General features: G+C 38.3%; 1 protein-coding gene across 2 annotated transcripts in view; it reads right to left on the bottom strand.

Moving 5' to 3' along the window:
- Positions 1–12,434, bottom strand: part of LOC310633944 (paralemmin-1-like) — a gene marked incomplete at both ends in the record, with an annotated part of 126,985 nt that extends 114,551 nt beyond the window's left edge. For both annotated transcript variants that reach the window (XM_083351947.1, XM_083351948.1), the window contains one exon: positions 12,390–12,434. In XM_083351947.1, coding sequence (XP_083208073.1) covers positions 12,390–12,434 — 45 coding nt within the window. The remainder of the gene's footprint in view (positions 1–12,389) is intronic.
- Between the last annotated feature and the right edge of the window lie 497 nt (positions 12,435–12,931).

The following is a 12,931-nucleotide window of genomic DNA, read 5'->3' as shown; positions in this document are numbered from 1 at the left end:
AATAACAGCAAATCAGCAAATAAAAAATTCATGATGGAAGAAATCAGCACATATGAAGAGGAGTGGAAAAGAGAAAGTCATTTATTAAGATATACCTGCTCTCAACATTGAGGTTAAGTTATGTTGATTTTTTTTTTTTGCCCTATAGTTCTACTATGCAAACAAATTTCCTTCAAGAGACGGGAAAACATTTGCTCTATTCACATTTTAATACCCACTTGCTTAATTTCACACCTTTGAATCCATGGGAAAATAGAAACTGTCATTATTCATACAATTCTTCCAACTTTGTGATTTAACCTACCCATAACAAATGTCCACAACAGCAGCATTATTAAAGGAAAATTAGTGACATTTAGAGAAAATAAATTCATATTAGAAACATGGATATACTAGCAAAAATACAGTGAATATATTTTCTCATGAACTTAAAAAAAATTAAACTGTGCAGACAAATGAAATTTAAAAATGAATGGGAAAATTAATCTACTCGGCATCCTTTAATAAACTATTATTTTGTCAAAGCTATAAGAAGATGCATTGTGACTGCATTCGGATTTAATATTAAAGTATAGACTACTGTACACTCCAGTGCCCCAAGCTTGTGGCTGCTACAATTTGTCCATATGGCTGGCTCAGGAATTCTGAGGGTTGAAGTCCACAGATCATAAAGGAGCCGTAATTGCCCACCACTGCTCTAACTACATCCATGATTAACAATATTAAAGATTTAGATTTCAAATAAGGATGAACTCAGAAGTAGAATTTCTAATAGCTTTCTCATGACCCCTTGACACTAGCCAAGATATGGGCATATAACATTAAACCACAGTTTAGATTATGTCTGAATGCAGCCCAAGCTTAAACTGCCATTTCTGTTTTTATCTACAGCATGCATATGAAATGGCGATTGGTTAAGAAAATATAATAATCTTGGTTTTAGATTAGAAGCATGAACATGCTTGCTTATGGGCCAATTTAACTTTTTTTTATAAAGGAGCAGCCATTTACAAGAATTCTCACATACCCCAGACTATTTCTTTGCCAAATCTGTAGCAGAGTAACAAGCATACTATAACCAAGCTCATTATATACCAAATAAATTAAAATTCATCCAATCTGTCTTTCTTTTCAGATTACTAGTAGATAAGGAATCCAGTGATCTTACTGAATGAATATACATACATAACATACACAGTTATTAAAAATAACTGTAATAAAAATAGAAAGCTTTTACTAAATCTGCAATAGCCACAAAAACTTAAAATATTTTTCAGTGAATGCCTCTTATTGTCCAGGATACAAACAAAGCTTACCCAGCAAGAATAGCTGATTTTCTTCTTTTAGCAGCAGGCTACTATGATACAGTATAAACATCAAAAGACAAAAACAAAACTGAACTTATTTTATTCTTAAATTATTCACAGATAATGCTTCTAACATCTTTGAACAGTTTGTGAACTCTGTGTTAGTATTGTTCTAGTCTTTAACATCTCTCACAAAACTATTTCTCCAAGACATTTCAGTTGTTTGAACATTAATGAATATTAATTAGGAGAAGTGGAATAACTCAAAAATGTCAATAAAAGAATTTCTTTTCGTGATGATTGGGTGAATCACGCAAAAAATGCTGTGGTAGAGTTCTCCATCTGTCACTAGACTACAAAATCCAACTATTCTTGCTTACTCGTTGGCTCATTCTAATGAAAATTAAAAGCCAAGAACATTTGGTGATCGTATTTCTCAACATTGCTCAAAAATAAATGGCAGAGAGCCAGGGTGATAGCTTGAATAGACAAGACGGTCCAATCTAAGTTCTAGGGTAGCACTGCAAATCTTAAGGATGTCCCCGGGCCATCTCCAAAAGCTGCCCCCACATTGTAATTTTAAAATTGTAAAAACATTGGAACGTTATTAGATGTTTGATAAATAATCATATTTAATATTTAATTTAGGTTACACATTAAAATTTATTTTGTCTCCTGGCCTTTTCTACTTGGTTTATGTGTGGCACTAACAAACTCCAACAAATTTAAAAAGCAAATGTACAGTAGTACTTATTTCCCTAAACTGTAAACTACTAGTCTTAAACCAGGAGAATCTGCTTACAAATCTCCATGGAGTCTGTTCTCCTTTGATCTATTCATGTTTCTCAACCTTGGCATTTGCGGACAAAAATATGTGGACTTCAACTCCCAGAATTCTCTCCCTAGCCATGCTAGTTAGGCAATTCTGGGAGTTGAACTCTACATAACTTCACGTTGCCAAGGTTGAGGAATATTGGTCTATGGTAAATGAGGGAGACTAGAATATGGTGATTTTATACAGGTGTCAGGAACAAAGTAATGACTGACATGTTTTCCCCAACTGGCAGTGACTTTGGTTTGAATTTTCTTCTTTATTTTCTGATCATGGAAATTAAAGCATAATGAATTGGATGCTCCAGAAAGTCTAGTTCCTATAAACTGGAAGCAAAGGATACAAACTCCAATATATAAGAAGTGGGATGGCCAAATTGGGATGCAACTAAAATGTGGTCAAACCACATTTTAGTTGCAAAGCCTAAATTGTTTCTTTCCTAAACCAGAATATCATGCAATTTACAAAGTAAAAAAATAATAATAATCCTATAGATGCCCTTGTCTTGGAAACGTAGTATTTCATCCAGGTAATATAAATAATCCTTGTAATATGTAGCTGGAGTGATCCTGAGTAAAGGTATAGATATAAAAAAAATGTATAATTTACTAGGTCTACCCCCTGACATAAATTCTTCAACAGTTTTAATCACAGAAGAGGTCAGGCTACAATTCAACACAACCAGCCACTCTATTTAAGTACCCTGTGGTTTGATTTCAGAAGTAGCTCACTCAAAGAACAAAAAGTAAACTAAGTTGATATTCATCCGTGAGGTTATAATATCTGCTTTTATCAGTTTTTAAATCTGGTTTCTAACTTGATTTTGATTACAGAACGTTGCGTTGGTCATTTGAATTACCCGTAGGCTTTCAAGGAAAAATATTATTTGTACAAAGATAAAGTTTGAATAAGAAGTGGCACATCACATATGTGTTCTAATCAAAACAATTTTTATTCTAACTGGCACATAGAAATAGAATATTGGAAAAAGTGCTAAGCAAAATGCCTTGTCTACTACTGTTCCATGAAACTGATTATCCCTACTTTGGAGTTTCCTTCCCAAATAAAATTTAACCGTTCACCATAAAGACCAGAATTTAGAACTGGCAAAAGTGACTTTCCCTCCTATTAATATGCATTTTTTAAAAAAAACAACTTTGTCTCAGTATAATTGAAAATCCTAAGAGAGACGATAGTCTCTCTCTGAGGCAGGGAGCCATAAATTGAGAGCTTCTCAGGCAAGGAATTGATATGAGGCCTCTCATAACAGTAACAGTGTCCCATCTGTAGCCACATTAGTATTAAATAATCTGATCAACTCTATTAAACAAATATATTTAAAAGCATGCAAAGACACTTGCCAAAAAAGGCAAAGGATATTCACATTCCCTTCTTAGCCAACCTCAAAGGAAAGCTTTGACAGACTACATTAGCTGCTCCTTCAAAGCTCAAACACAAAAGGCCTTTTATTTATTTTAGACAAGGAAATTCTAAATTGTTACAAGGCAAAAATAAACTTGTCTGTGACATGGGGGTCAGAAATTAAACATGAGAAGCAGGAAATTGTTCAAAGTAATGGATCACACACTTCTAGATTTCCAAAGATCTAGAAACATCATCTGCAAACCAGTTAAAAAGGTGCCTTTTTTCATTTTTGAAATGTCCTGGCCACCCTGTAACCAGGCCAAAATGATCACAGGCACCATTTTGGAAGTGACAGAGAAAGAATCATAATAGGTAAGCGATGCAATACAAGTGTATTTCAGAGACATTGTGACCTCAGTTCCACTCCACCACAATAAAGCGTATATAGATAGTCCTTGATCATTTAAAGTTATGACAGACACCCCCGCCCCCAAAAAGGAGCTTATGACAGATTCAAAGTTCAATGTCTGCTCCCCTGTGATCACTTTTTGGGCAATTAGCACACATTTATGGCCGTTTGGAGTGTTCCCCATTCAAGTGACTGCAATTCACACTGTTTCCCCCCCCCCCAGAAATGGGCATTTACTTCTTTTTTCCAGCAAAAAAAATGCCCCATAAGAAACAAGAGGTTTACTTAATGACCACAGCATTCCCTTTACCACCACTGCATTCCCTTAATGACCACTGCAAGAAAGGTTATAAAATTGGGTGTGGTCATGTGATAACCAACTTTACAATCTTCATGACCTACAACCAAAATACAGTCTGAAGTCAAGGACTGCCTGTACTGCAACAAAGCATGTCACATGATTTTTGTCTTGGTTTCCCAGTGCATATAAAAGGTTTGTATACAGCAATGTACATACCATTAATCATCTGATTAATAGTATTGAAAAAGTTTGAAATATTGCAGCAATTATCAAAATGAGGAATGGAGACATGAAGTGAGCAAGTGCTGTTGGAAAAATGGTGCCAATGGACTTGGTTGTAAGGCCAACCAACAAACAAAATGCCACGTCTGTGAAGCAGAATAAAGCAAAGTGCAATAAAACAAGATATGCTTGTATAACTAAAATCTGTGTTCACGAAATCAGGAAGAATCCAGAAAGATGTGCATAGAATTAACCATGAAAGAAATGGGCAATGTTGGGTTTTTCTCTTTCGCTTTATCACTCCAGTTAATATTGATAAGATGATCAAAAACTACCGTATTCTACTATAGCCACTACCATATCATCATCATCATCATCATCATCATCATCATCATCATTGTTTTATTCTGCCATCTTAAACATATTTGGTCAATTCAAGGTGGCAAACATATCTAATACTCTTGCCACCTATAACAACAACTTTTATTGATTAGCCCTTGGGCCATATCAAAGTACAAAGTTCCAGCAACAAACCGTCACCAAAACTAGATAAAAGCAATCCGAAATGGAATTTGATAAAATACAATTTAAAATGGAATTAAAATACAATTTAAGTTAAAATAGTAATAAAATGCAAATTTAAGATATAGATAAAATATGGAAACATTATATTTCGGAGTCGCCCTTACAATCTACCCCAATCAGTCCCACATATGCAGATCTTAACTGGATTATTTTGTTCAAATACTGTGCTACATTGGATGTTATTTTCAAGTTCTGGCCGGACATAAGGTAAGTTATTTTGATATGGGGATCCCAATGGGTCATTCTTGCCACCTATATCTCTGTAAGGTTGTTTGGGCTGAGAGAAACTAACCGGCCCCAAATCACCTGGTCAGTTTTCGTGTATAAAGCAGAATAAGAATTCATAGTCTCCTAGGTTTCTAGGTCAGCACCTTAACCACTACACCAAACTGTCTCATACTGCAACTTTATGTGTGAACAACTTAAAAGAACATCTAGCACTGGCACTTGAGTTTTTATTTTTCCAACACACTATTTTTTCCCTTTCATATCATCTGTTTTCCTTTCATATCATTTCTTTATAATATAAAGAAAAGGATACTATCTTTTATTTAGTGAGGAAAGCTAAGGCTCAAAATGAACTAAGGCTTGCAACCAAAGTCAAAAATAACAAAAAAATGCTTCTTTCAACATATAAAAAACAAGAAAAAAGTTAAGTTAATGATCCGTCCATTAGTGGGGGAAAGTGGCAAGAAGGTGACAAGCAATAGGGAGAAAGCAGAACTATTTAACTCGTTTTTTTGCATCTGTCTTTGTTGTTGTTGTTGTTAGTTGCGAAGTCGTGTCCGACCCATCGCGACCCTATGGACAATGTTCCTCCAAGCTTTCCTGTCCTCTGCCATCTTCTGGGCTCCATTTAAGCTCACGCCTACTGCTTCAGTGACTCCATCCAGCCACCTCATTCTCTGTCGTCCCCTTCTTCTATTGCCCTCAATCTTTCCCAGCATTAGGCTCTTCTCCAGTGAGTCCTTCCTCCTCATTAGGTGGCCAAAGTATTTGAGTTTTAGCTTCAGGATCTGGCCTTCTAAAGAGCAGTCAGGGTTGATCTCCTCTAGGACTGACCGGTTTGATCGCCTTGCAGTCCAAGGGACTCGCAGGAGTCTTCTCCAGCATCTGTCTTTACACAAAGGGAAAAAAACAGTCCAACCTACCAAAACCAGTGCCATAAAAAACAGAATAGAAACGCAAGTTAAGATAGGCAAAAAAATGGTAAGTGAACACCTGTCCAGCCTAGACGAGTTCAAATCACCAGGACCAGATGGATTACACCCCAAAGTTCTCAAGGAACTGGCAGACGTGATCTCAGAACCACTGAACTATATTTTTCAAAGATCCTGGAGCACTGGGGAACTACCAGAGGACTGGAAGAGAGCTGATGTAGTTCCCATCTTCAAAAAAGGGAAAAAAATAGATCCTGGAAACTACAGACCTATCAGCCTGACCTCAATACCTGGGAAGATTCTGGAAAAGATAATCAAACAACAAATCAGAGAACACCTTGATCACTAAAAGTCAACATGGGTTTGTCAAAAACAGATCATGCCAGACAAATCTTATTACATTCTTTGACCAAGTGACAAAACTAGTGGACCAGAGGAATGCTGTAGATATAATTTACTTGGACTTCAGTAAGGCATTTGATAAAGTAGATCACAACCTACTACTTGATAAGATAGAAAAATGTGGGTTAGACAGCATCACCACCATATGGATTTGTAGCTGGCTGACAGGCCGTACTCAGCGTGTGGTCCTCAATGGAACTGCATCTACATGGAAGGAAGTGTGTAGTGGGGTGCCCCAGGGCTCTGTTCTGGGCCCAGTGCTCTTCAATATCTTCATTAACGATTTGGATGAGGGGATAGATGGGGAACTCATCAAATTTGCAGACGACACCAAGCTGGCAGGAATAGCCAATACTCCAGAAGATAGGCTTAAAATACAGGAGGATCTGGACAGACTCGAACACTGGGCGCTATCTAACAAAATGAAAGTCAATGGTGAAAAAAGTAAGGTTCTACATTTAAGCAGGAAAAATCAAATGCACAGGTATAGTATAGGTGGTACCTTGCTCAATAGTAGTAACTGTGAGAGGGATCTCGGAGTCCTAGTAGACAATCACTTCAATATGAGCCAGCAGTGTGCTGCAGCTGCCAAAAAAGCCAACACAGTGCTAGGCTGCATTAACAGAGGGATAGAATCAAGAACAAGTGAAGTACTAATACCACTTTACAATGCTTTGGTAAGGCCACACCTGGAATACTGCATCCAGTTTTGGTCACCACGATGTAAAAAAGATGTTGAGACTCTAGAAAGGGTACAGAGAAGAGCAACAAAGATGATTGGGGGACTGGAGGCTAAAACATATCGGGAACGGTTGTTGGAATTGGGTATGTGTAGTTTAATGAAGAGAAGGGTGAGGGGTGACATGATAGCAGTGTTCCAATTTCTCAGGGGCTGCCACAAAGAAAAGGGAGTCAAGCTATTCTCCAAAGCACCTGAAAGCAGGACAAGAAGCAATGGATGGAAACTAGTCAAGGAGAGAAGCAACCTAGAACTAAGGAGAAACTTCCTGACAGTTAGAACAATTAACCAGTAGAACAACCTGCCTCCAGAGGTGGTGAATGCTCCAACACTGGAGGTTTTTAAGAAGAGACTGGACAGCCATTTGCCTGAAATGGTATAGGGTTTCCTGCCTGAGCAGGGGGTTGGACTAGATGACCTCCAAGGTCCCTTCCAACTACTACTTATTATTATTATTATATTATTGTTGTTGTTGTTATTATTATTATTATTATTATTATTATTATTATTATTATTATTATTATCATCAATAAGCTTATCTGGGAGCCTTTACAAATGAAAAGCACAGTATAAATGTTTGTACAAATGATCGGGAATATGGATGGAGAGAACAGTTTCTATTTAACAAACCAGCTTAACTTGATTAAAACAAAAATTAGGATGCAATACTTTTCAGTTTCTTTAATCATACACTATGGGCAAATGCTTGCAAGAGCACTGAAAACAGTGACTTATGATCAGTACTTGCACTTATCACCACTGCACCATCCCCATGGTCACATGATCAAAATTTGAGAGCTTGGCAACTGGTACACATTTACGACACGATCCTGAGATTGCATGTGATTGCCATTTGCAACCTTCTCAGCTAACTTCCGAAAATCAAAGTCAATAGGGGAAATCTGATTCACTTAACTACATGATACTCCTAACAACTCCAATGATTCAATTAACAACCTTGGCAAGAAAGCTTGTAAAATGAGGCAGGACTCACCTTGTTCAACAAGGGAAATTCTGATGGCAATTGTGGTCGTAAATCCAGGACTATCTGTAATTGTATCCCTGTTTTCCTTAAGGAAGGAAAGTGACATCAGATGGACTGGCTTAAGTCAAGCAACTACAGCCTAAGTCTAAGTAACTATGACCCAGCTTTCCAAATATCCAGTCCGAATCACATATGGCTTTGCAGGTAATAGGCAACCCTTTGAGTAGAGTCAGCAAGGACATAGCATGCTGTCAGTTATTAGTCCCAACCAACAGTTTGGCTGCAGCACTCAATGAAAATTAAGTTGATTTTTTTTGTTGGGGGGGCACTTTGAGTCAATGTTGACTCTTGCCAACTTCCTGGACAAGTCCCTGCAGTTTTCCTGGCAAGATTTCAGAAGTGTCTTACCACTGCTTCCTTCCCAGGACTGAGAGAGAGGGGTTAGCCCAAAGTCACTCAGCTGGCTTCCCACTTAAAAGTTGGACTAGAATTCACGGTCGGCTGGTTGTCTTAACTACTATACCAAATTGGCTCTCTTAAGTGAAATTTATCTCTAAAGATAGGATGATACAGCACTTTATGTATTTTATTTGATTTAAGGGAGAAGGCTTAAGAATACTATTTTAGTTTTGTATTTCTCAGGCATAATGCATATGAAATTTTAAAAGTTCTTTATAATAGGAAGAGAAGAGATTTTAGAATTTTAAGATTTAGGAATTTAACTTCAAATAATTTAAAGATATGAAATTTTAAAAGTTCTTGTCTACTCCAGAAATATAATAGGAAGACAATAGATTTCAGAATTTTAAGATTTAGAAGTTTAATTTTAAGTAATTACAAATGTTTTGCTTGCCTTGATTCTGTCACAATGTTCTTCACTGATCAGATTGTTATAAATCTACACAACAGAACAGCTCACAATTCTATAGGCATTTATGTCCTTACTGAAGCACAAAGGGCAAGTCGTATGGGCAACATCTATCTCAAATGACCACATGACCACTGCAACAGGGCAGGTGATTTTAATAAAACAACCTAGTCTTGGAGCTGCATATTCTAAGAATATTGACTGCACAGTCAAACTAATAAACATTTGGTGACAGCTGAACCTCACGCTCGTTTCTATTCAGCATCCATTCTCAGTTTTAATCATTAAAGTTTAAATTCTAAACTAAGATATTGTGGGGAAAAAGGTCTCTCTTTTATCTACAGGTAGTTCTCCACTTACGACCATAAATGATTCCAGAACTTTTGTTGTTAAGCAAGGAAGTTGTTAAGTGAATCGTGGAGTCGTTAAGCAAATCCGGCTTCCTCCATCGACTTTCCTCGTTGGAAGCCAGCTGGAAAGGCTGCAAGCGGTGATCACATGACCCCGGGTACACTGCGATCATTGTAAATATATGCTGGCTGGCCAAGAGCCCAAATTTTGATCACATGACTGTTGGGGGTTGCCGTGATCGGTTCTAAGTGCAAGGCCCGAATGTCCCTTTTCTCGGTGCCATTGTAACTTTGAACGGTCATTAAATGAATGGTTGTAAATTGAGGACTATCTGTATTTCTGAGTCAACCCACTCGTTCTAGAATTGGCAAAAAGATACATTAGCATGAATTGTGCTTTATTCATTTGTTTATTTACTTATTCAATAGTCAAAAACCAGTTAAGAGTAAAAAAAAGTCAGTGAAATTATACCAGAAACAACAAAAGAAATCATAGATAGCTGCATTTAGACAGCAAAACCAATGGGAAGTGGATAAAACCCTCTTAGCAGAAAACGAAGAGCATTATGGAGTGTCAAGACTGGAACAAGACAGTAAAGAAATGTAATGAGTTGATGAAAAAGCAAAACCCAGTTGGTTGTAAAGAGTCAGTTTGGTGTGGTGGTGAAGAGATCAGGTTAGAAAACTGGGAATCTGTGAGTTCTAGTTCCGCCTTAGGCACAGATGGATGACCTTGGGCCAGTCCCTCCCTCTCAGCCCTAGGAAGGAGATAATGGCAAACTATGTGGGGAAAAAAACCTTGTTAATGTACAGACATCAACTTGTATAAAACCCAGCCCAAGCACATCAGCCTTGCTAAGCTTGTAAGCCGCCCTGAGTCTTCGGAGAAGGGCGGGATATAAATGGAATTAAAATAAAAAAAAATAAAATAAAAAAAATAAAAAGTGGAGATCAAAGCATCCATACTACTATTATTGATGGGCAGCATGAGCTACCTTAAGAACAAGGTCAGAGTAGAAGAGCAGAAACATACAACCATCTCTGAGGCCTACTGCAATTAACCTAACAGCCGAAACTAAAACTTTTTCCAAAAACATTCTTAGACAAAGTGATCAAACATGGTGGGGGTAGAGAAATCAGAATATAAAAGAACTCTAGATTCAAATCAGAGAGTAGTATCACGTGCCTCATACATTCACTATCAATTCTGCAGGAGCCGATTGAAATCTAACCATGATCAGAGATTTTAAATGTCAAATAAAACTTCCTGTATATTATCATTCATTTATATTTATCTGAAGTTTCTCAGGGCAAATTAAAAATGCATGCAGAAGAACAAAGACTAGTCCAAAAATTCTTTTTTGGTGTTTTTATTCCTTCTCCTTCCCTCCCTCTCCCATTAATTACATATTTGATAGAAAATCAAATATTTGTCTCACATAAATATCAAACAAAACTGGCATTATTCAACTGCCGGTTTTTATGCCAAAGATGTTTGAATAAAGGGTGTGGTTTATAATGGAGTTTATATGATGAAAAGTGTTCAGATAAAACTTTTATCATGGTGAAGGGACTTATAACCCTTTTTAAAATCAAAAACACAGTATGTTCTCCCTCAATATTATCATCCTCCAAGTCCTTGGTGATCATAATGAAGTTTACATTGGTAGCTGATCTACTTAATTCCTATTTATGGTATTCTTCTCTCTCTCTCTCTCTCTCTCTCTCTCTCTCTCTCTCTCTCTCTCTCTCTGTGTGTGTGTGTGTGTGTGTGTGTGTGTGTGTGTAACAGTTGTGTAAGCTGATGTAGGGGTTCTGGATTTGTCCTTGGAACTCCTATATATGTAGATATTCCTTTTGCCTTTTTTTTAGTTGGAAACTATTAAAATAAACAGGCAAGGGAAAGTCTCCCTTGAGTCAAGTTCAACACAAGACCACTTGGTAACGATATGCAAGTAGTAGTTTATCACTGCCTACTTCCAGGGTTATTTTTGACTTTCCAGCCCAATCCACAACCCTGGTATTTCCCAATAGTTCCACATCAAAGTACTATCCTGGTCCAACCCTGTTTAATTTCCAAAACCCAGATAAGGACTTCAGGTGCTGCTGAAGTTAGTCAAAGGAAGTCAGTCAAGGCAGCAAACAGTACATGCTTACCTGAGAGAATTAATGGAACTCACCTCTGAGAGAACTAGCCCTGCAAATCAATTACTGAAGCCTTACCAAAGCTGCTGAATTTTTAGCACTGGCATTGCAAACTGATCACCAACACTATGTGCAGCGTACTTAACTTTGTCTCCATTCGAAAAGCAACAGCCAACTGTTACCGTATGTAGAAACCCACTGCAAATTGTGAGTGCATCTGCCCTTAAAGGAGAATGCATTCTTCATGCTTCTGTTGCAACTGCCAATCTAGATTTTGTGAACTAATATTTTGTACATAAACAGCTCACACCTGTTATCTATCTATCTATCTATCTATCTATCTATCTATCTATCTATCTATCTATCTATCTATCTATCTATCTATCTATCTATCTATCTATCTATCTATCTATCTATCTATCTATCTATCTATCTCTATTCACCTCAATGACATGCAAACCCACTACAACTCCATCAATGCACGGCCAAAGGCAGAGACCATTTGCTCTTTACAAAGCAATGAAGCCAATGCAAAAAAATGAAAAGGGCAAACTCAGCACAACTTCACCAGGGCGCATTTTAAAAGCGGGGTGGGGGGGAAAGGGGGCGAGGTGAGAAAAAGCCATCTGCCCAGCTCTTGTGAGGGAATGCGGAGCAACCTTTAAGGCTCTGGATTGAGACATAAGAAGCGAGAAAAACAAACCGAAGTAAAGACTTACTGCAATAGCTTGCAGCCTTTCCTTGTGCAATTCAGCCTCCGCCATCCTGGGCGCGCGGAGGATGCAGCAAAAACCGCAGAGACCCGGCAGGCACCGAAGGAATTGCGTTTTCGAGTTATTGAATGCCGCGGAGTGGTGGTGGGGGAAAAAAAAAGTCAAGGCGGGTGGATTCTGGTCGCAAAAAGCCACCCGGGCTCGGGAAGTCAGCGCATATTTCAGACCGGCCTGGTGCCTTGTCTGCTTTTCCAGCTGCAGGGCTGCTGTTAGCTACATTTCATCGCTGCGACTGGGCGCCGCCGCTGCTGTCACACTACAGCATTGCCATCCCAACGCCGCGCGGTCCAGGGGACGGCGCGCAGGGCTGCAATCTTTTATTAATTTCTTTTTCCCCACCTCCTTTCTCGCCTCTCCGCCTTGACGTTTCACCGCCTTCGCTCCTCCTCTGGCAGCGCTGGCTCACACACCAAAGGAGGCTGGCCATCGGCGGCGTCTGTAGTAAGCAGAACCGGCCCGAAAAGGCGCGGGCGGCAGAGCGCCGGGGG

Source organism: Vipera ursinii (assembly GCF_947247035.1).
Source record: "Vipera ursinii genome assembly, chromosome: 2".
In the NCBI taxonomy this organism is placed as follows: domain Eukaryota; kingdom Metazoa; phylum Chordata; class Lepidosauria; order Squamata; family Viperidae; genus Vipera; species Vipera ursinii.
This window is presented reverse-complemented; position numbering and strand designations above follow the sequence as displayed.